The 22,062-nt window shown below is 55.0% G+C and overlaps 8 protein-coding genes across 8 annotated transcripts; 3 read left to right on the top strand and 5 right to left on the bottom strand.

Annotated features, from left to right (window-relative positions):
- Nucleotides 1-89: 89 nt before the first annotated feature.
- BO72DRAFT_474591 (glycoside hydrolase family 28 protein) lies at nucleotides 90-1,561 on the top strand (the record flags this gene model as incomplete). Its single annotated transcript, XM_040947276.1, has 4 exons — nucleotides 90-350; nucleotides 445-867; nucleotides 942-1,071; nucleotides 1,239-1,561. The coding sequence occupies 4 exons, from the start codon at nucleotides 90-92 to the stop codon at nucleotides 1,559-1,561; spliced, it is 1,137 nt and encodes a 378-aa protein (XP_040805401.1).
- A 404-nt stretch (nucleotides 1,562-1,965) lies between these two features.
- BO72DRAFT_444447 (putative MFS multidrug transporter) lies at nucleotides 1,966-3,711 on the bottom strand. Its single transcript, XM_040943810.1, has 3 exons — nucleotides 3,415-3,711; nucleotides 2,858-3,352; nucleotides 1,966-2,805 (listed from the first exon to the last, which is right to left on the bottom strand). Exons 1-3 carry the CDS (start codon nucleotides 3,634-3,636, stop codon nucleotides 1,990-1,992), a joined length of 1,533 nt encoding a protein of 510 aa, XP_040805400.1. The 5' UTR covers nucleotides 3,637-3,711; the 3' UTR covers nucleotides 1,966-1,989.
- A 1,211-nt stretch (nucleotides 3,712-4,922) lies between these two features.
- BO72DRAFT_524346 (uncharacterized protein) lies at nucleotides 4,923-5,564 on the top strand. Its single transcript, XM_040949864.1, has 4 exons — nucleotides 4,923-5,078; nucleotides 5,133-5,206; nucleotides 5,257-5,301; nucleotides 5,355-5,564. The coding sequence occupies exons 1-4, from the start codon at nucleotides 4,998-5,000 to the stop codon at nucleotides 5,449-5,451; spliced, it is 297 nt and encodes a 98-aa protein (XP_040805399.1). The 5' UTR covers nucleotides 4,923-4,997; the 3' UTR covers nucleotides 5,452-5,564.
- A 157-nt stretch (nucleotides 5,565-5,721) lies between these two features.
- Nucleotides 5,722-7,147, top strand: BO72DRAFT_483080 (tyrosinase family protein). The gene is made up of 4 exons (XM_040947771.1): nucleotides 5,722-5,866; nucleotides 5,919-6,044; nucleotides 6,103-6,225; nucleotides 6,279-7,147. Exons 1-4 carry the CDS (start codon nucleotides 5,769-5,771, stop codon nucleotides 6,997-6,999), a joined length of 1,068 nt encoding a protein of 355 aa, XP_040805398.1. The 5' UTR covers nucleotides 5,722-5,768; the 3' UTR covers nucleotides 7,000-7,147.
- An 81-nt stretch (nucleotides 7,148-7,228) lies between these two features.
- BO72DRAFT_465318 (putative kinesin) lies at nucleotides 7,229-9,927 on the bottom strand (the record flags this gene model as incomplete). The annotated part of the gene is made up of 6 exons (XM_040946702.1): nucleotides 7,229-7,630; nucleotides 8,018-8,224; nucleotides 8,291-8,428; nucleotides 8,486-9,386; nucleotides 9,438-9,588; nucleotides 9,837-9,927. The coding sequence occupies 6 exons, from the start codon at nucleotides 9,925-9,927 to the stop codon at nucleotides 7,229-7,231; spliced, it is 1,890 nt and encodes a 629-aa protein (XP_040805397.1).
- A 626-nt stretch (nucleotides 9,928-10,553) lies between these two features.
- BO72DRAFT_465317 (maltose permease) lies at nucleotides 10,554-12,369 on the bottom strand (the record flags this gene model as incomplete). The annotated part of the gene is made up of 5 exons (XM_040946701.1): nucleotides 10,554-11,134; nucleotides 11,200-11,506; nucleotides 11,556-11,804; nucleotides 11,858-12,118; nucleotides 12,169-12,369. 5 exons carry the CDS (start codon nucleotides 12,367-12,369, stop codon nucleotides 10,554-10,556), a joined length of 1,599 nt encoding a protein of 532 aa, XP_040805396.1.
- Nucleotides 12,370-15,176: 2,807 nt separating this feature from the next.
- Nucleotides 15,177-18,688, bottom strand: BO72DRAFT_444441 (uncharacterized protein). The gene is made up of 4 exons (XM_040943809.1): nucleotides 18,164-18,688; nucleotides 17,800-18,112; nucleotides 16,074-17,746; nucleotides 15,177-16,009 (listed from the first exon to the last, which is right to left on the bottom strand). The coding sequence occupies exons 1-4, from the start codon at nucleotides 18,391-18,393 to the stop codon at nucleotides 15,247-15,249; spliced, it is 2,979 nt and encodes a 992-aa protein (XP_040805395.1). The 5' UTR covers nucleotides 18,394-18,688; the 3' UTR covers nucleotides 15,177-15,246.
- A 1,287-nt stretch (nucleotides 18,689-19,975) lies between these two features.
- Nucleotides 19,976-21,952, bottom strand: BO72DRAFT_474586 (sugar porter family MFS transporter; the record flags this gene model as incomplete). Its single annotated transcript, XM_040947275.1, has 3 exons — nucleotides 21,507-21,952; nucleotides 20,985-21,434; nucleotides 19,976-20,925 (listed from the first exon to the last, which is right to left on the bottom strand). The coding sequence occupies exons 1-3, from the start codon at nucleotides 21,553-21,555 to the stop codon at nucleotides 19,976-19,978; spliced, it is 1,449 nt and encodes a 482-aa protein (XP_040805394.1). The 5' UTR covers nucleotides 21,556-21,952.
- Nucleotides 21,953-22,062: the final 110 nt, after the last annotated feature.

Genomic DNA, 22,062 nt, shown 5'->3' with positions numbered 1-22,062 from the left:
CAACCACCACCAAGATCACCAAGACCACCAAGACCACCAAGACCACCAAGACAACCCGAAGCTTGAACCCTCTTGGCCCAAATCCAACAATGCACCTTAACACCACTCTACTCGTCTCGCTCGCCCTCGGGGCCGCGAGCGTCCTCGCCAGCCCAGCCCCACCAGCCATCACGGCCCCGCCCACGGCCGAGGAGATCGCGAAGCGCGCGACGACCTGCACGTTCTCCGGATCGAACGGCGCCTCGTCAGCCAGCAAGTCCAAGACCTCGTGCTCGACCATTGTGTTGTCGAATGTGGCCGTTCCGTCGGGGACGACGCTGGACCTGACCAAGCTGAACGACGGGACTCATGTAGCCTCTCCTTACTCCAAGCCATTGCCCCCGCTCCCCTTCCCTCCACTCCACACCTCACCTTTTGACCATCCTTTTAACGATAAACGGATAGGTGATCTTCTCAGGCGAAACCACCTTCGGCTACAAGGAATGGAGCGGCCCCCTGATCTCCGTCTCCGGGAGCGACCTGACCATCACCGGGGCGAGCGGGCACAGCATCAACGGGGACGGCAGCCGGTGGTGGGACGGCGAGGGCGGGAACGGGGGCAAGACGAAGCCCAAGTTCTTCGCGGCGCACAGCCTGACCAACTCGGTGATTAGCGGGCTGAAGATCGTCAACTCGCCGGTGCAGGTTTTCAGCGTTGCGGGGTCGGATTATCTGACCCTCAAGGATATCACGATCGACAACTCGGACGGCGACGACAATGGCGGGCATAATACCGATGCGTTTGATATCGGCACGAGCACGTATGTCACGATCTCGGGCGCCACGGTGTATAATCAGGATGATTGCGTGGCTGTGAATTCGGGGGAGGTGAGTTCACCCCTAAGCGATTGGGTTTGGGGGGGGGGGGGGGGAGTGGGGTGGTGGCTAACAGCACCACGCAGAATATCTACTTCTCGGGCGGCTACTGCTCCGGTGGACACGGCTTGTCCATTGGTTCGGTGGGCGGACGCAGTGATAATACGGTTAAGAACGTGACGTTTGTGGATTCGACGATCATTAACTCGGATAATGGTGCGTTTACCTGAGCCCCAGCCTCTTTCCCTTCACCTCACCACCGGCCCCGATCCCTCAGCCCTGCAGTCCCCTTCCCCTTCCCCCCTCCCCCCCTTCTCCACCCCGTACTCAACCCCAATACCACCAACCCCGCCCCCAAACCTAAGACTAAGAGGGACAAAAAGGCGTCCGCATCAAAACCAACATCGACACCACCGGCTCCGTGTCCGACGTCACCTACAAGGACATCACGCTCACCTCCATCGCCAAGTACGGGATCGTGGTGCAGCAGAACTACGGCGACACGTCATCGACGCCCACGACGGGGGTGCCGATCACGGACTTTGTGCTGGACAACGTGCACGGCTCGGTGGTCAGCTCGGGGACCAACATCCTCATCTCGTGCGGGTCGGGCAGTTGTTCGGATTGGACGTGGACGGATGTGAGTGTCAGTGGGGGGAAGACGAGTTCCAAGTGTACGAATGTGCCGAGTGGGGCTAGTTGTTGATCATTCAAGTGTGCATGGTTGAGAGGGGGAGGGGGGGTGATTTTGAAGCTGGAAGGGGTTCTTCGAGGTTAGGAGGTTTCAGGCTTAGTTTGGAGAGCGGAAGCGGGGTCTCTTGATTGTTTAGGTTGCTCTTGTTTGAATGGGTTTTATACGGACGATCGTAGCTCTATCAGGTTGGAGAAAGGAGAGATCTAGCAGGGAAGCTGAGGAATCTGAAGGAGCATACGATGCGTGAGTAGCAGCTACTATTGACAGTGGCTGAATACCTACTTCATCCAGCATATTAACTCAGAGTTAAAGTAAGGCTCAAGTCAAGTCAAACCGTAGCTGGATTACAAACGAGCACATCTATATACAAACCCAACTCTACCCAAGACATCCTCCCTACCATGCAACCCCCTTCCCCAATTTAATCCTGTATAAACCACTTAATCCCGCCGATACCTCCCACCCCGCCAATGCACCCAAACCGTAGGCAGAACACTGACCCCGACAATCAACGCCACCACCACCCCGGAACTTTCCGCGACCCCGACACTCTCAAACAAATCCGTAAACCAAAACGGCCCGATGAACCCCCACGTCGACCGCACAAAATTGATGAACACGCCCACGCTCCCCGCATCAGCCGGGTACGTATCGACGGCGTAAGTAATCATGACCGTGGTGACGACCTGATTCCCAAACGCGGCGATCGCCGTGCCCACCACCGGCACGACCGTCCATTTCCCCTGCTCCGCCTGCGCGGTACACACCAGGAACACCACCATCCCCGCCATCGTCACCAGGTACCCCACGTAACTCAGCCAGAGCCGGTACTCCGGCGCCGGCGGGTGGCCCCCCGTGCGTTTGGCGCGCAGGTTCATCCAGGTGTCCGACAGCACGCCGCCCAGCTGCTCGCCCAGGAGGGAGCCAATGATCAACCCCAGAAACTGGAGGCCGAGCTGCTGCGCGTTCAGCCCGAATTTCACCTGCAGCAGTTGCGGGACCTCGACGGAGTTCATCACCGACCCGAACAGGAACACCATGGCGTAGGCGACGGCCGCGATCAGGACGCGGAGGTTGGTGAACAGGGTGAGCGGGTGGTAGAACTCGGCCGCCCGGAAGGGGGTCGGGTCGATGCGGTGGAAGAGGGTGAGGTACTCGCGTTTGAAAGTGGACGTGGTTGACGAGTGCAGGTCGGTGCCGACGTAGCGCGTCTCGGGGCCGAAGGGGAGGTAGAGGATGAATTCGACGGCGTTGGTCTGGAGGAACGGTCAGTGAGAGATAGGTTGGGGGGAGGCAAGGCTCGCTTACAATAGCCAAAATCCAGAAGATCCAGCGGTATCCCACGCGCTCCGTCACGAACCCGAAGATGAACGGCCCGATCGGCACCCCCAGCGTCACCATCACCGCCCAGATCCCCATGTAGCGCGCGCGCTGGTGGCGAAAGAACATCTCCGTCACGACCGCGCTGCCGATCGCCATGGCCGGCGAGATGAAGAAGGCGACCAGCGCGCGGCACGCCGCCATCGAGGCGTAGTCCGGGCTGCGGGCGCAGCCGATGTTGCACACGCAACTCAACACCAGCGACAGCAGGAAGATTGGACGGCGGCCGTAGCGGTTCGACAGCGGCTTCCACAGCAACGGGGCGCCGCCCAGGATGGCGATTTGCAGCGAGGTCAGGTAGCTGGTGCGCTGGATGCTCACCCCCAGGTCCTCAGAGATCGATTCATAGGCAGGGATAATGGCCGCCGCGGTGAACGTGCCCATGCAGGCGTGGAAGGCGACGAGGACCAGGTTCAAGGTTTTCTGCTCATTGTTATTATCCCCAGCTTTCTCTACGAGACACGGCACCAGGTGAGATGTTCTACCTTGAATGCGGGCCAGTTGTACGGATCCGCCGGGTCCATACTCGGCACCGGATCGAGTTCCAGGGTGCCATGGCGTTCGATCAGGTAGGCCTTGTGGGCTTCGGACAGTGACTCGACGGCATCGGAGACGTAGGCGGTTTTCTCGGTCGTCTCGAAGTAGTCCGAGTGTGCTTTGCCGGATAGGTCTTCCGGCGAGGAGGTCGACATTTCGATAGATGGCATGATGGGAGGATGGGGTGACAGCTCTCAGCATCGTATGAGGCCCACGTCAACCTGGGGAAGGGGAGATAAAGAGAAATCCCCCTGCCCTCGACCCCGGACCCTCCCGTTTCCCCTCCCCTCGCCTCCCCACGGGGACGAATCCACGCCTTTCGGACCCGCAGCGGGCCAAACCCGGGGAGCAAACCACAATTAGCCGAGATAAGGACCTCTAGAACGGGCTGGATTGCCCACACGGGGTGACGTGGATCCCCCGGTCAGTGCCGCCCATTGTGATTGCCCAGCAAGCGAGCACGCGGTGGATCGGCGGTAGATAGGAGGCCGCCAACATTGCCGGTCACGCCCGCCTGGGGCTGTCAGGGTCGTTATATAATACCGTCCGACGAGGCAGCCGAGGTGGTCAGCCGTCCGGCCGAGGATGAGGGAGTTTCAACTCCCGAGCCAAACTCCCGGATGGCTGTTTTGGGCCTTAGTCGAGCTGGTCCACGTGCCAACCCCGCACGCCGAGTTTGGGATCCAAGCTTCCTTCCCAGGGCCCTTCACATTGTGTTTCGCTGCCTCGAGTCTCTCGACAGTGGTAAGTTGCCAGGCTGCCAGCTAAGTTACGGATGGCACAGCTTAGGTAGCTTGATTCAAGACTTAAGGCTTGAGGCTTGACTGTGGCGGATATTTATCCGCCCCGATGACTCAACCCTTTTCCGATGGCTTGGATCGCCACACGCACAACATGCATCGCACTGTGCAAAAAGCTGCTTTGCAGCGAAGAGAAAATCAGATGCGAGTATGGAGAATGCACTACCTCTGCATCGGAGATATAAGCACAGTATATAACGTCGTTTCTTGTGGCCCTGAGGATAATGTTTCACCCGCAATTAGACCCTGCCCAACCTCGGCAATTTAAAGGTTGAAACCCCAGATGGGGTAAATCAAGTGGGATCCCGAGTCTCGGGGTCGAGCTGCCGTGTTCGCTCTCAGATCCGACCGTAAACAACTTCAAACGGCCGTGTGCGACAGTCACCTGACCACACCAGACCTAACGTATCGGTCGCAACGAGGCCAAAACAGTTCTCTGCTGATGGACTCAACCATCCCTCAGTACTCCGTACTCAGTACGGAGTAGCAAACCATAGAATCAACAACCTCGTATTCGACCACCACCGTGACGCAGGGTCGCGCTTGGAATGCGCCGCCCGATCGACGCAAGGGATGTGAGCAAACCACAACAAAGGCCCTGCCTAACCTGCCGCGCCCTCGACAGCTTAAATACTACGTGTCAGATAGTGCGCGCCCGCGACAGTCCATCATCGGCCTCTTGTTCCCCAAAGAATCAGACCCTGGTGATCTCTCCAACAGCCACCGCCACCATGCTTGCCATCAAATCGTTGTCGTTGTCCCTGGGCACGCTGCTCCTCGCGGCGGTGAGCAGCGCAATGGAATGGACCACTGTGAGTCGCGTAGACACACCCCCAAGCCTCAATCGCACACTGACCAGAAGACAGGTCGGATACGAGACCACGGAGGGGAGTCGGTCCATGCAGGTGCCTTTGAACGACTGCTGGAAGTTCTCGGAAGAGTAAGTGCGATCGATCGTCGATATTCCGAGCAAAAATTGACAGGTTACAGGGAGGTCAACACCGTGTTCTTGTCGCGGCCGTGTCGACTATTCACGTAAGCTTCACCCCGGACCAGAGAATTGAGGGAAGGTGACTGACAGCAACCAGTGCGATCGGCTGCACTGGCCGGAGTACCATGCTCAACCCAGGCCTACACACCTCCTCCGACCCGATTCCCTTCATCGACAGTATCGAGTGTTACTAGCGGCGGGGAGGATCGATCTGATGTATCATATGCACTATACACCCGTCTAATGGAAATAATTGCCAATAGCCAGCTTTGCTTTTTCTGAATCGAAGCGGAATTGTCCCTAGACGCCGAAATGTTGGCTTCTCTGGCATGGGTGGATCTGTCTGCTGCGAATACCCGGGACGTCCTTCATGCTGTGTACCCAGCATGCAGGGTCGAAAGCTGAGGTTGCCTGATCTCTGGACCCCGTGGGGTATATAAGGTGCATTTCTACGTAGTCGTCGCGCAAGTCTTTCGGCCTGAGGACGGGTGACTCGGCAGTTCGGTCAAAGATGCGCATCTTCAGTTCTCTCCTGCTTGCCGCCACCGTTGTGCTGGCGGCCCCCCAGTCGCGTTGTCATCCAGAGACCGCACAAATTCGCCAGGAATGGTACTCCGCTCCGTGCCCAGATAGGATTCTAGGATTATCTGACCCTTGCCAGGCAGGAATTGAAACCCCAAGAGCGGACAGACTACATCGACGCCCTGTGGTGTATGCGCAGTCGGCCTTCGCGCCTTCCTCGCGATCGATTCCCCGGCGCGCGTGATCGCATCGATGATTTTGTGATGTGAGCCGCCCACCTGCAACTCAACTCCCAGACCAGCAAAGCTCTAACACGCCGACAGCACACACATCAACAACACCCTCGTCATTCACAACAACGGGCTCCTCCTCCCCTGGCACCGCCACTTCACCTGGCTATGGGAGCAAGCCATCCGTGAAGAATGCGGATACGCTGGCGCACAACCGTATGCCCATTCTCCCCACCACCCACCTCCCCAAAAGCTAATAAATACTGCAGATACTGGGACTGGCCGCTCTACACCCACAACAACCTCCCATCGAGCCCCCTCTTCGACAACTCCCCGACCTCCCTCGGCGGCAACGGCATCTACAACGCCTCGACCGTCGAACACCCCGCTCTCTGCCCCGCCAATCTAGGCGGGTGTCTGCCCCCCGGCGTCGGCGGCGGATGCGTGACCTCCGGGCCCTTCGCAAACTGGACCCTGCACCTCGGCCCCTTCAGTCGCGACTTCGTGAAATCCTACGGATCCCTCCCGCCGGACCCGTGGCGCTACAACCCCAGGTGTCTGAACCGGAACTTCCGTCCCGAGTCGCTGCAGATCCTCAACACCCAGCAGCGCGTGGACATGCTGCTCGGAGCGCCGGACATGGACGCCTTCATGGCCGTGATGGACCCGAGTAACGCGACGTTGATCGGGTCGCATGGCGGCGGACACACGACGGTCGGTGGGGCGATGCTGGATGTCTTCGCCAGCCCGCACGATCCCGCCTTCTTCCTGCACCATGGCATGGTGGATCGCATGTGGGCGCTGTGGCAGGAGCGGGATTTTGCGGCGCGGTGGGACGCGCTGAACGGGACGGCGGTGATCTATAACCCTCCCGACGCGCCATTGGTGACGCTGGATACGGTGATGGACTTTGGAGTCTTGGATCGCCAGCGGAGGATCGGAGAGGTGGTGGATTCGCGGTCGGGGAAGTATTGTTACGCTTATACTTAGCTTGTCTCGGTGAGGTTCTGAATCGATAGGGCGGGCTTGCTTGTTCACAGACTTGAGAGCCGTGAAGCCAGAGCCAGAGAGCCCTCGCATCGTCCCTGGAGTCGCGAGATTGATTCCATTGTTATTTAGTCTGGACAGAAACACGATCAGAGAAATTGCGCGTCAGCCTGTTTCCCCAAAGTGATTTACACGATGTCAGCATATTCCGAGCGTCTAGGCAACCGTATGATTAACCTTCCTGCTGGGATACCATGCCGAACCCGGTAGAGACCTCTTCTTCTCCGGGTTTCGATGGCCATGTCTCGGTTTGCCATTCTGCCAGTGCGTCCGACGCATCCCTAGTATTAGGATGATCAGGGCCTAAGTGGTATCTCATCAGGCACTCGCATTCGGAGATTAATTTCAAGGCCTCGAAATGTTGATTCGTGTGTGAGAGGCAAAATGCAATGCTAATCATGCTGGTCAGTATTAAAGGATGAGCGGGGCTCAGCAATTTCAACCGGCTGTTCAATACTTGTGTGTGGAGCTCTTTGGCTTCTTCCCATTGACCCTGTTGCCCGCATGCGGTTGCGAGGTGGTGCATGCTCATCAATGTCTCAAAATCTTCAGCTCCTAGTTCTCTCTTGGAACTCTTCACAATAAGTCTACCCAGCTGCGCGGCCTCTTTCAAGCGGCCCTGTCGCTGGTAGATCGGAGCAAGTTGACCCATGCTCTTCAACGTTGCAGGGTGCTCGGGGCCTGAAATTGAGATGTACGCCTCCGTTATTTGTACTTGAATCTCTTCGGCTTCTCTCCATTGCCTTCTGTACTGATATATGCGCGAGAGACAGTCCATGCTGGTCAATGTAACTCGATGTCTAGGGCCTAGCGCGATCTTGCAGGTATTCAGCACCTGTAGTTGTAGCCTTTCGGCTTCCTCGCATCGATTCTGGCTCAGGTATATAAGCGAGAGGTGGCCTGTGGTGCTCAGGGTCTCAGGTTCTTCGCGGCCTGATCTTCTCTCTTGAAAACCCCTTACCCTCGACACACAGAACTCAGCCTCTTCCCATTCCGCAGCCTGTGCGTGCACAACGCCTACTGTTTTAGTGGCCTGCAACGTTACCAGATGATCTGGACCCAATAGCTCCCGGCATGCTCTTTGAGTCTTCCTCGCTAAGTGTTTTGCATCTGTTGGGTTCCATTTGTCACATGCATACCACACTGCCTCATACACGAGTGCAGCCCACTTTTTTAATCACCTTTTTGTATCGGGCGGCTGAGTTGCGGCCATTCGTATATGCGGAAACAATACCTGCAATGTCCCCCAATTCCCGTAATCACTTGTTGGTGAGGCATTGCGGAGAATATCGAGGAAACGTTCCCTCCAATTCTGAAACTGTCCTTGGATTTCAAGCCACTTGAGTGTTGCAAGTTGTACCAGCCGATGCATCTCGAAAACATCTACTCATGTTATGGAGATGAACGAATAGTCTCTCAATGTCAGGACATCGACGTCGAATTGGTCATCATGACTAGATGTGCTATCTTCATCACTCAGGTTTGCCAGGCCCTTCTCCCATAGATCTAGCTTATGGTTGTCTTTGTCTTCTCGATGTCGGAGTAAGGCTTCAGGAATCCCCAGTCTGTCAAAAAAGCTCATCAGTGACAACAGGTCTGCTGCCGAAGGCCTGGCTCGCCGCAGGTGATCGAAGGTTATCTGCCATGTGATCATGATCGAATTATGCGCTTCTCGGTCTCGACGAAGGTGGCCCCCTTCGTAATCCAAAAGACTCAATTTCTTGCGATCACTCTTCTGGAATAGTTGCAGATATTGTGACACGGAAAATCGTGGCGAGCGGTATCTGATGTAGCTTGCGGCTTGCACGATCGCAAGCGGCATGTACTCCAAAGCGGCCATAATCTCATCCACCTCATCGCCAGCAAGATCCTCTTGAACATCAAGCTTCTTCTGAAAGAGCAGTCGCGCATCCGTCTCGTGCATCGGTGCAATCGTGATAACATCTCTTGGCTCGACCATCCGCGAGGCAACCGCAGCACTGCGACTGGTGATGATGATGGATCCATGGCGGCTCTGAGGAATATACTCCAAGAGTACCTTTCCAGTTGTACTGCCTGAGTGCCCAGGAGCAGCCTTGTCCAGAAACTCATCATCGACGTTGTCAAGGACTAGAATCCATTTGCCTTTCCTCTCATCGCTGAGCCAGCCCCCAACAAGCTGGAAGATGTTGACCTTAGGATCTTTGCGACCGGGAATTCTGACACGGTCGGCAATCTCCCGGAAGTCCTGCTCGAATCGAGCAGCGTTACTCGTGTGTACCCAGAAGACCCACGTGTTCGGGAAATTCTCAGGGACTCGGTAACAGTATTCGATGGCAAGTTGCGATTTCCTCCGAGAGATCAGTAACGCTGTCAGTCTTCCATGGGTTATGAGAACCTACCCAACCCCACCGAGGCCGACAAGCGCGATTCGAGAAGCAGGAGCGGAGCACTTTTCACGGATCTGGTCGAGAAGTGTCCCGCGATCGACGAAGTCTGGATCGCGACGGAACGGAACGGTGCAGAGTGGATGGGGCGGTGTTTCGGGCCGTTCTGTGGAGCGATGCTGTCAGTGGATACGTTGGAACTGAAATGACAACTAAAAAACTTAGTTAAACTTCGCTAGCCACAGCTAGCTCGCGACTGTTGCGGCGATGGCCTTCCGATGATGCTTTGGTGACGAGATCAAGCGGAGAGCCAAGAAGGAGATGGGAGCTGAGAGCAAGCACCAGCACTGACTGCGGGCTGCTGCTTCCCAGGGGATGGTATCACAGACGAGCACTGCAGCGGGGGAAACTTACCCGGTGCGACATGAAGCTGGGTGGTGATTGCACCAGTATTGATCCCGACCTGGAAACCAGAGTTCGCACCATCAAAGTCTACCGATGACATCGTTGGTTCAATCTCGACCACCAGCCGAGATGACAACTGGGCTGGGGAGTAACTAGCGGAACGATGGCAGATCGGATTCTGCTTGTCATTTTGCTGGCCTGGGCTGGCAGCTAGACTAGACTACCAGGTGACTGGTGCCTTGGGCACTTGGGCACCAGTCACCCCGTCAGGCCAAAATGTTTGCTTGCTACTAATGGGGATATCTCGGCGTGCCCCAAGATACATGGGCATTGACATTTGAGATCTTCTTCATATTAGACATGCAGTGCAACATGTATTGGTGAGCCGTCCGTAAGGTCAGCTGGAATAACGATTGCGAACTCCGTCCGTGAGCAGAATCGTCAGGGCTAGTATGTCCTGTGCCTTCCGCATTGTTTGTTTGAATATAGCCGGATACGAAGAAAGCAATTTGCATATGGCACACAATACGAGCACTTATGACTAGCAACAGGGCAATCCTGAATCTTGTTTCTGTGGTACAATACCTTGCCTCATCCCACTACGAGTTTTAATAGAAGCTCAACATACATGCACAATGCATTAATCAATTAATCAACTATCACATCGCTGGTATCACGCGCATATAATCACAAAGCGCTCTAGAATCTTTCGCAGTGCACTCACGCTTACTCGTTCTCGTCGACCCCGATAACAGTCGTCTTGAACTTCCGAGCCGGAACCTTGCGGTTGAACAAGATATCAGCTTCACGGTACGTGCGGTGCTTCAGCTCGGGCAAAAAGAAGTAGGCCACAATCCAGCACACGCAGGCAGTACCGCCCCAGACGTAACCGCACTTGCCCGCCAGGTTCCATCCGGTGGTGTTGAGCATCTTCGAGGCCAGGTAGATCATGGGGATTTCCACCACATAGTAGGCAGCACGACCGACAGCGGTGCTCAGCGCACGGAGGCGGATGGAGGAGGTCTCGGAAATGATGGTGTAGGAGATCGGTCCGAGAGTACCCGCGAAAATGAAGGAGATGAGAATTCCGAGAGAGGCCTGGGCGATGTTGGTGTGGTTGTTCTGTTCCACCGAGGCGACGATACCAAGAATAAAGAGCAAAGCGATGTTGGTTGCAGTGCCCCAGAGGTAGACCGTGCGGCGTCCGAACCAGGCGGTTACAACCCAGGAAAGGCCGTTGGCGACGAGTTGGAGGCACGAGTTGACCAGGTTAAGCTGAAAAGCACGCTCGGACGACATGCCAGCCTCTAAGCAGTTTATCAGCCATTACATTCTTCACATGCTTCGTCTCGGGAACTGTGGGATTACTCACGCTCGAAGAAAAAGGTTGCTTGGTTGGCAATCAAATTCCCAGCCAGGTTCTGGCCCCCATATACAAGGCACGTGATCACCGTTCTCCTTAGATCAGTACCCTTGAAAAGGTCGAGGAGGGTCGGGCTTCCACCCTGCTCCTTTTCGATCTTGACGGTACGCTCCATCATGGCCAAAGCCTGGTGGGCCTCCTCTTCCTTCTCCTTACCGAGGCGCTTGATGGAGCGAAGAGCCTCATCCCGACGCCCACGACGAATCAACCACCAAGGCGACTCGGGGGCAAGGAAAACCAGGATCAGGAGAGGTGTCTGAAAGGGTCAGCTTGCGCTAGTGGAACAAAAGCAAGGGTTGACTGACCGGGAACATCCACTGCAAGGCCAGGGGCGCTTTCCAGGCCCACTCATTCTCATACTTGTTGTAGCTGTAGGTAGCACCGGCGACAATAATCGAACCGATGGACCAAGACATCTGCAAAGTCGCGGTACATGCACCTCGCAGAGCGAGGGGCACAACTTCACTGGCATAGGCCGGGGAGTTGGCGATAAAGAAACCCCATGGGACACCTTCCAAAGCTTGACCCACGGTCAGAAGGGCGAGTGAGTTGGCCTAATTGAATTGCGTCAGACGGTAGCTCCGAGGGAGGATGCAGAACAACTTACAAAGAAGGAGACGAAGATAGTGGCGTTCATGAGGATCAGGCCGATTATAGTCGTCCATCGGTATCCCAGCTTATTTGTGATTGGACCGGCTAAAAAGACGCCGACAAATGCGCCACATTGGCCAGCCTGGAACAGAGCACTCTGCCACCGAGTCGGGATGACCTTGTCTTCTGAACCCGCCACGGAAACACCAAACTTTTGTTGGAATGCATCGAGGGCGACAAAGTTACCGTTCAGGAACATGTCGAACGATTCCATGACCTATCTGCATTAGCGGCGATCCGGCAATCATCGACCGAAGATCATCTCACAATAGTGAAACACATGATGAAAGCCCACAAGCAAGCCCAGGGGTGCGTCTTGGCCGCCTCCCACACGCCCATTTCATGCTCGCGATTTTCGGCATCGAACGCCTCTCTCATGAGCTCAGAGTTCTGCTTGAGCTCGACATGATCAACGTCGACGTGCTCCCCTTGGAGCTCACCCTTGGATTTCTCATAGTCGGTCGACATACTGCAAGCGCAAATAATGCCAAAGTGCCACACGGAAGGAGAGAAAGCCAAGCCGGGAAAAAGGGTAAGTACCGGGTCTTATAGTTTCGGCGGCCTGCACGCCTCCCAGCCTGAGGTTGCATTCACAGCCAGGGGAGCTAGTCTGTGTTTGCCCGCCGGGGTTTTGCCAATTTTTCCGACGCAGGAAGCGAGCATCTTGGGTGAGACGACAGGGGAGCGTTACCCGAAGCAGGGCAGACGCCGAGACAACAGGGTTCGATTGGAAGGGGAGGTGGTTGTGGCGTGCGAAATCCGGAGCTAAAGGGTTGGTGGCGTTTTGGCGAACCAGTCGCAAGGGAGAGGGAAATCAACTGAAATTGGATGGACTGATGCGAGGGCCAGGCGTGAGACTGTGAGGATGGGTAACCCCGCGGGGGATTAGCCTTCTGTGGATAAATCTCAATCCGGGTATGCGGGGCCCCAGGGCCAAACTGGGATAAGCCTGGAACTGTGGGTGCTTGGGTGTCGGGTCACTCTTTGCGGGGATGGAAACTGTGTCCGAGACATTTCGTTTCGGTTGGCTCAAATCGTACCACGCAACCTGGTTTGCGGAGAGCCAATGGACTAATAAGAACCTGGTGATTGAGTGAGAATCGAGGAGAAAGTGGGAATCGAGCCCACCCCCAGAAATCCTGCGTTTTCCCCCGCAGCCGCAGTCTGCACCCAGGTCAGGTGACCTCAGACGGCAGAATCCTTATCCAAGCATCGGGAAAGTTAGGCGGTGGACGCATGGCGAAGCTTGAGCGAAATTGCCTTCGTGCGTTGGCTGGTGGAAGATTGAGGCGACAGATTGTGGCTGCTCCTTAGCGGGATTTGGGAATTATCGCACCTATCGAAGAGGACGATTTGGACAAGACGTTGCAGCCGAGAGAAGCTTGCCGCACATGGTCGCCGCATGCGGCCTCGACCTGATGCATCCGAGCCTGTCCGAGCCCGATCAGGATCTACCCATCTCGTGGCGGTCAGCTTTAATATCCAGAGAGAGATTCATTCGTGCTATACGCCAACAGGTGGGGTGACTCGCGTGTGTGTTGTTTCTGTTCTGATGTCAGGCCCACGGTTTAATTTGCATAGAGACCTGTAAGTGGTTGCTTGCCATGCCATGGTAGAGCTTCGGTTACAGAGCACCTGCAAGCTTCCTCCAAGCTGAGCAGGGAAGAAGTACCCGAAGAGAGGAAAGCGCGGGTGACTGCACAGCTCCAATCCCGCTAACAAGTGAGCTTCCTCGTTCGGTCCAAGTCTTAGCTGAGGGTGCCGAGCTGTTCCCCACCATGGCTCAGCCGACGGTGTCAGGAACCGTTACTCCAGATCACATGCTTCCTTTGGAGACAGATGGCCCGGATGATGACACCACCCCGGCCATATGACCCGGCCATTGCAGCCTGTCCACTCTCCATGCACAGTTTACTAGGATCATCACTCGCACCGCAACATACCTCCGACCAAATGGCCTGATCACTCGGAGAATGAATACATGCAGAACCCGATCCCTCTCTGGGGAATTGCAACACAGAAGATGTTGACAGACAGAAACACATCGATATTCGAGGTCTCAACCGCTAAAAAGCCTGAAGACCAAGGCAACAACGAGCTAAAGCAACACTCGCAACGCAAGCTGTAGTACAGACTACATCAAGTATCCAAGGCTACAACGAACCGATCCAGAACGCCACTCCGGTCCGTTATAGCAAGGATCTCATTGTATCGAGATTGCCATCCACTCAGTACGTAATACCACCACATCCTGAGCGCCATCAACACACTAACACTAACTCCGAGCAAGCTCACCTCCCAGAAAAGGAAACCCACCCCGACCCCGCCTTCCTTCTTACCAACAACCACCGTACCACGACTCTGACCCCTTGCACCTTGCAGGGATTATGAAAGCCACACTACACATCCAGATAAGCAAGTATCTGCGCTACAAGACAACGACTCGCTATCCTCGGCGCACCAGGCACATTCAGACGGCACGAAACACACGGCAGCCCTTCGTCGCAGAAGCCGCCGGATAGGGGAAGCAGATCTCGCCGGAGCCGCGCTGGGCTGTTGCTGTCGCTGCCAGCTAGACGATGGGATAAAGGGACCGGGAGTGCATCGTCGATTGGTTTTATAACATGGATGTGTGGAAACGGGCCTTGACAGGTGATGTCCAGCAGGCGATGTGCAAGTCGAATGCGCTGGACGAGGTGGGATTTATGGAGTCCGTAGTGCTTTGGAAGACTTGATTGGGGATAGTCATCACCAACATCATTCTCGTTGGGGTATCGATGGTCGGGACTGAGTCCCTATGCTTGGGATTTTTCTGGGTGTTGGTATGGCAAGGCACCACGGGGTTGAAACCTCGGTTGAAATTGGGGAGGCGCTCGAGGAGGCCGCGATTTATGCTGACCAAAATCACAGGATACGGTGGGTGAGGTCTGGAGCTGGCATCTGGCAGCGATTGCAGCGATTGCAGCGGAGTTCAATGCTGACTCGTATATCAAACGATCGTAGATAAAAGTCCTACGGAGCCCTAAAGATAGAGAAACAGTCAAGATACGAATAGAAGACGCAGTAAGAGTCATTGGAGGGGGGCATCACGGCCCTCTGTCTAGGCAGTATCTTGTCATTGACTCAGCGAACGCCATTTTTTTTTAATTGCGTACAATCCCTGTCAAGCTCAATTATAGCTTGCTAAGACTTTTATTGGCATTTGCGGTTCAGCTGGTCAGCAGAGGTACACAATAGCACCGTTCTATTGGTAGGCTCTTGGTTAAATTGATGTTATATGCATTATAGCATCATAGAGATATATATTCCTCCAAAAAGTAAGCTACAACCTACACCACACCCGCCTCATACTTCAGACTGCTCCCAAGAAACAAGGTGCGACTCGCCCAACACCCCCTTAATCACCAGCACCAGCTCGTCCACCGTACTCAGGAACTTGACGTAGGCACTCACCCCCACGCAGTACCGACGATAATCCTCCTCCCGCAGCATCTCCGGCGACAGCAGAGTATCCATCGCGTGCGCGTGCCAGTACTCCATGGACCGCTGCATCAGCGGGGTGGGCAAGAGCTCCGGTGGAGCATCACCTGTTTTCAGCGCTTGCTCGCAGACGCTCAGCACGGCCATGATCTCGCCGATACAGCGATGGTCCAGCAGCCCTGTCATCCGCGCGAGGCGGTCTTGGTATTCCTGCGGCAAGGACGCGGAGAGGGAGAGCAGCCGCCCGAGGTTCCGGTTCAACCCGTGACAGAGGAGCTTGACTTGGTCCATGCTCGAGCTGTCGAACCGCGAGCTGGAGAATTCGTACCGCAGAAGCTGGATGGGCCCGTTGAGCAGCACGAGGGACTCGGCCATCTGCAGGGAGATCGGCTCGGCGAGGATGCGACCGTCTTCTTGGCCTCGGCCCCAGCAGGACAGGAGGAGTGCGTAATGATCTGAGATGGCGCGGATAGACGTGGACAGGGTCTTGCTGATATGCTTCGCAGCGGAGGGAGGATGCGGGAACAGCTGAGCTACCGTTCCCACGCCAACGCCGATCAGGACTAACAGCAGTCGGCGCCAGAAGACGGTATATCCGACGCCTGGATTGCCATAGGTTGGGATGTGGCTGGATGAATAGTCAGAGTCAATCACGGCAGGACAAGGGCTTTGCGACTTGGAGTGGTACTTACGTATCGTCGTAGCTGTACGCAACAACAAGCAAAAACGTAGCACCTCCCATGATGCTCCCCTGTAGGAGGCTGGGAGGCAGAAAAAGACGCGACCAAAGGAAAATTACAAGCATCACGGCCATGATAGCCGCTAGTCCATAGGGACTGCCCGGTCCATTGCCTGAACCAATATACCATGCTAGCAGGCCCAATAGGCCGCCAACAACGGTTCCTATAACGCGCGCAATGACAGAAAATAAGTAATCAGCCATGTACGGCAAGAGACCTGTCTGCGCCATGATCAAAGCCCAAAGACCTTTCTCGCGATAGAAGAAGCCCGCCGTACTAGGTAGAGCAGAAATAATCCCAATGGCAATAGTGACCACGACCATACGTAAAGCGTAGAGTCCTTCTGCTGATGTGAACCAGTGATACGTGCCCAGAATAATGCGACTAGGAAGACCGCGGCGCTTGACGCGGTATCCACGACTCAGCCGCAATCTTTCTTGCACTGATTTGGTTGCGTCGGCCTGTTCTTCTGGATCGTCGTCTGCGACTTGAGCCATGGCAGGGGCTTTGTTGCCCTTGCCTGACACCCAGGATACAAACGCTTTGAGGCTCAACGGCCACCACACTCGTGTTCGCTGGGAGCTCTGGAAGATGTCCAGCACTTGATCCAGTAAGGATTCGGTTTTATCCATTGCGTTGGCTATGAGTTCCTCGAACACCATCCCAACTACAATGCCTCCAAAGTTCTTGGCGTGACGGTCAGCGTCCTCACCCGGTCTCCCGTCCATTAGCGGCCCGTAGCAGCTAATCAGCGACTCTGTTGTGTTACGAATAAAGGTTTGGCGCACTGCGCGAAGATCTTCGAGAGCCTGGCGGCTCCGCTGGCACAATTCCTCCCGCGCCTCGGGCGAAGAGCGCCGAAACCACGGTCGGCCATTTGCCATGTGAATGCAATCCTTCGCAGCCCCCAGCGCAGCCACACATGCTTCAATAGCCTTTGAAGCAGCGCTCACGAATGCCTGAAGGGTTTCCTCCGGGATAGGTCCGCTGTCGGAATTGCGCAGGCCATCTAGCAAACGCGCCATTTGCTGCAGCTGGTGGCGTCCCACCTCGCGCGAAGGCTTGGCCTTTTCATCTTGCGACACAATTTTGTCTGCATACTTTTGTAGGACTTCTCGTGCGCGAGCCTTGCCGGAGACGCGGTTCATGTGAAACTCGAGCAAGGAGAGAATGGCTCCGATAGCCTGTCGTACAGGTTCCTTAAGAGTTCCCACATGCTGCGCGCCCCAACACCCGATCGAGAAATCCAACGGCAAGAAAGCTAGGGCGGGCTCGACCTTCCGGTACTCGCAGATGATTCCGACTTGTGTCTTGCGCAACTGCGCCATATTCAGGTCTGGATCACGTTTTCCCAGGGTCGCCAAGGTGAACGCTAGCGGGTGAGTGAGCAGCTCAATGATATCCTCCATGCTGTTGAGAACGACTCGAGATGTGGATTGCGGAAAGATCAGCACCGAACAGGCAAACCCCAGGCCGATGCCCACGCCAGCCGGCTTAGCAAGTGCAAGGGGTAGTGTGCCGTTGAAGGAGGGAAGCAGGGGCAGATACGTGAGAAACAGGTCCGATATGATGATGGCGAAAATCGCCGTAAAGGTTGCTTTCGGATTGCTGGCTCGGAGGCGTGCCTGTCTGCACGGTTATTACTGACCGGGTAAACGAGCGTGGGTCAGAGTCATACCATGAGATATATGAAAGTACAAATGAGACAGTAAGTGACCGCCGTCACTCGCGCATCCAGCATGTGGCCATTGTAAACCAACACCTGGGCCACACTGGCGACTGATTGCCCGGTTGCGTTAGCCTGTTGCGCGGCGAGTTGCTCCAGGGCCAGCAATTGCGCTTGCGTGTCTGCAGATGATCTGGCCGCGTAGGCGGCCTTCATCGTGATGACGCCCCATGCCCAGGCCAAGCACACACCCAGGTATAGGGAGAGCGCTCCAAGGAGGTAGATAAATACCACACTCGAGGGCGGGAGCATAAGCAATACAAGACTGGTGCAAGCAGTTAGCGCGCATTGCAGAAGAACAGTCAAGTCGACCTACCATGCGAAGAAAGTAGCCTGTCCCAAACTCGACAGGGATGGACTGATCAGGAACAACAAACAAGCCACCCAGGCTGCGACCCAACAGCGGAAAAGGATTTTTAGATCGCGCGCGTTGAAATGGTCGAGGAATGGCGGCAGGCGCCTTTTCCCTCCCTTCAGAACAGTTTCTTGAAGGTTTTCTAAAGATTTCCCATCGTTCCTTGGCGGGTGTTCGTTTGTGTCGGCCATGGTGTCACCGTTGGTTGCTTTTTATCCAGGGACAAGGTGATTGCCGACAGACCTCTCTCTGCGCTGCATGGATGAATTCCCCGTGACACTTCTGTGGTGATTCAAGGAGATGTGAGACTGATGATGAGCGACCGTAATATTTACCCAACGAGATGAGTAGAAAGGAGTGACTAGGTTTGGACAGGCGTGATGATATCGAACCGAGGCTGGAAGGCAAGAAAGGGATGATGAATAGACTTCAGGGGAGGGAAAATGTCAGACGGTTGAGCACACGTGGGGGCGAGGAGAGTTTATTTCACCTGCCTCGAGTTTGTGTTCGGAAATCCAAGTCGATCTGCAGCCCATAAAGTTTATGATTAGTGAAATAGTCGGGCTGATCTTTGCTGTTCGCATGCAGCTTATGCTCTTAACCCCCCCGTTATGCAGAGGTTGTGCACATCTACATGCGTCATCGATCTGGGCTGATGTAATCCCAGCGCACAAAACCGGACAATGCCAATGACATAAGCACAATTTTGATTCACTAACAAACACACTAGACCTAAATAGTCTATAGCTGTCGAAATTGACTGAAACCTGGATCTGGATCACTAATCACTCATTTTTCTACTGAGTACTCCGTAGAGTACAAGCAGAATTAGCAACACAGACCTCACTTGGCAAGATCGAGATACCCCTAAAATAACCAATCCTCTAGCTTTCGCCAAAGATGGGCGACTGGGGAGAGAAGGGAAAGGAGTACGTCGCGACCCCCAAATCGCTCCCTTCGGTTCGGTCAGCCTTTACAGCTGCAATACCCGTTTTAGATGGAAGCGCCGCAGCAGTTACAGAAAACCTTTCCACAGCTAGAGGAAGTCAGTACTTTAGTTCCCAAGCTCGGTCAGGTGTAGCGAACTTACTGGCATGTCACGATCTTGCAACCATCTCTAGCTGATTTATGATAGAAGCAAAGCGCTGAGGTCAGCATTTAGAGCGAGCAAAGAAATTTATTGCATCAACAATAACGACTGAATTCCAAGAGATCAGACTTTGTGATGATCAGCTTAAGTGGAAGATGCTAGTAAACTAGCTCGCGATCAACATGCTGGAAGTTGTTACGTACCTGGCAAGCGGGCGTCGGGATCGAGCGGTAAGCAGAGGCAGAAACAAAATCTGATCACGTGCTTGGATCTCGGCTGTCGGCCGAAGCACCAATTAGCGTGGCCGCCCATCTATCCAGCCGGAGTAGGCGGCACTCGGTCAAGGTACCGAACCCTATGGGCCTCACCATCCAGGAAATCGAATATATTGCCGAAAGACCCTGTTCCAAGCTTCAAAACCGATGATCTTGAAGCCGACAATGAAAAGTACATAAGAAAGCCCTCTTCCCGTCCCTTTTCTCCGTGCCCTTTTTAATTCCTTCCAGTGCATCTTTCCTCATCTCCCCCTACAGTACCTAAGCTACATAGTATGCTTGGAGGACCTCATACTTAGGGCTCAGCAAATCTTCTTAAGTCATGGACAGTACATATTCATTTAGTAAGCATTATACTAGTATGATAGATGGTAATCAGGCTATTAAGATCTCATGATACACTCCAGACTACTCCTTGGACGTATCCTCGACAGCCACTGCCTCAGGGCCCTTCTCCTCCCTCTGCCAACCAACCGCAGGAAGATCGTCTCCAAATAGCGCATCCATCTGCTCCAGCGTCTTCCCCTTCGTCTCGGGGAAAAAGAAGATATAGCAAATCATGGCGATGATGTTGAACACGAAGAAGACATAGAAGTACCGGAACCCAATGTTCGTCAGCGCAGTGGGCGAGAACTGCGCAAATATGAGGTTCACAGACCAATTTACGAAGGTGGTGCAACTGTTGCCCTGGTTGCGGATGTCCACAGGGAAGATCTCGGCGGGGTAGACCCAGGATATGATGCCCGGGGCGGTATAAAAGAAGCTGAAGACAAAGTTCATGGCCACCATAGCGCGGAGCTGGTTGACATTGTTCTCGTTCCAGTGCTGTGACATGGCGGCGTTACACACCAGTGCGCCTGCCATGCCAGCGGCAGAAATGATGAGTGGCTTGACCCGGCCAACGCGCTCGAGCGCCCAGAGACCGATAGTCGCCCACACAATCGACAAAGCGCCGGAGATGCCAACGATCATGAGCGTCGTGCGCGTATCAAACCCTAAACTCGAATAGATGCGTGTGGCATAGTAATTTATGACATTAATCCCCGATAGAGGACCAAAAGCTTGTACTCCGCAGCCAAGAATGAGGCGACGCCGCCAGGAGGGCTTGGTCAGGATAGATGTCCATGTGATGGAGTTGTGGGCACGTTCCGCCTCGATCGTGTCCCGAATTTCCTGATATTCGAGCTCAATGTAGCTGGTCTTCTCGGGGGTTCCGTCGCCGTGGAGCTTGTGGAGAGTTGCCAATGCTTCTTCGTGGCGGTCTTGTTCCATGAGCCACCGCGGGGATTCTTGGAGGAACCACACACCACACATAAGGACAACGCCGGGGACGCATTGGAAGGCAAGTGGAAAGCGCCCTGCAGGAGCAGCCAAAGGTTAGTAAACGTTTGGGGGAGCAAGAGAATACAGAACATACATTGGAAGGCGGTGTTGTTAAAAGAGCATCCATAGCCCAACCACTGCGCCACCAGATATCCCCAGCTCAACATCCACTGCAGCAGGCCAGACATCATGCCGCGGGTCTGCGCCTCGGCCATCTCACCGGCGTACATAGGCACAGTAGACGTCAGCATGCCCACAGCTGCTCCGGCGATGAATCGGCCGATGATGAGCATGGTCATGTTGACGGCGCCCGCCTGCAACGCACATCCGAACACGGAGATGCAGGCTCCGGCGAAGACGGACAGCTTGCGGCCCAGTCTATCGCCGGTAAACATGTTGATGATAGTGCCTAAGATGGCGCCACCCTGAAAGGCGGAGACGACACCACCCGTGACGGTGTCACTAGGATTGGAGAAGTACTTGATGAACTCGGTCTGGGCGATGGTCGAGGTGACAATACCGCTGTCATAGCCGAAGAGGAAGCCTTTTGATCGACCAGACTCGTGTCAATACCCATGATCTGAACTTGCAGGTATGAGGTACATGACAAACTCACCTCCGATGGCCAAGAAGACAGCGGACAACAATGTCGAAATTTTAGTCATTTTCCTAGAGAGACAGACGACGTTGATCTTCTGTGGTGTTTCGAGGAAACGGCAGAGTCTGCATCTTATATGAAGCTTGCAATGCGCTAGGCCATGGGTGGCGGGTGACCTCTTGGCTTGACTCCAGCCCCGACAAGCGATATCTAGCGTGGTTGACTGGGGGTCTGGGCCAAAATCCGGGACAAATCTGGGGTCGTCTCATTCCTCTTGTCCCCCATGGGCCATGGTAAGCAGCGAGTCTGGCTACTTGCCGTGGGGAATAGCCGAGGAAGCGCCGGCCGTCATGAGATCTGGGGTAGCACCAGCGCCGATTCAAGCCGATTCGGGGTTCTCTCACCCGAGACCGGGTCACGCCCCATGGGGAGGGGAAGAGTTCTGGATGGCTGACAGCTATGCCACTGGAAGTTGGCTGTTATGCCCAAAGTAGTCGGATCTCCGAGACACCGCAAAACGCAGTCACAATCGAGATGGATGGGGGGGGGGGGCGAGCCCTAAGACGGGAAGTGG

Source organism: Aspergillus fijiensis, assembly GCF_003184825.1.
Source record: "Aspergillus fijiensis CBS 313.89 unplaced genomic scaffold BO72scaffold_5, whole genome shotgun sequence".
In the NCBI taxonomy this organism is placed as follows: Eukaryota; Fungi; Ascomycota; class Eurotiomycetes; order Eurotiales; family Aspergillaceae; genus Aspergillus; species Aspergillus fijiensis.
The sequence above is the reverse complement of the archived record's forward strand: the minus strand, read 5'-3'. Positions and strand labels throughout refer to the sequence as shown.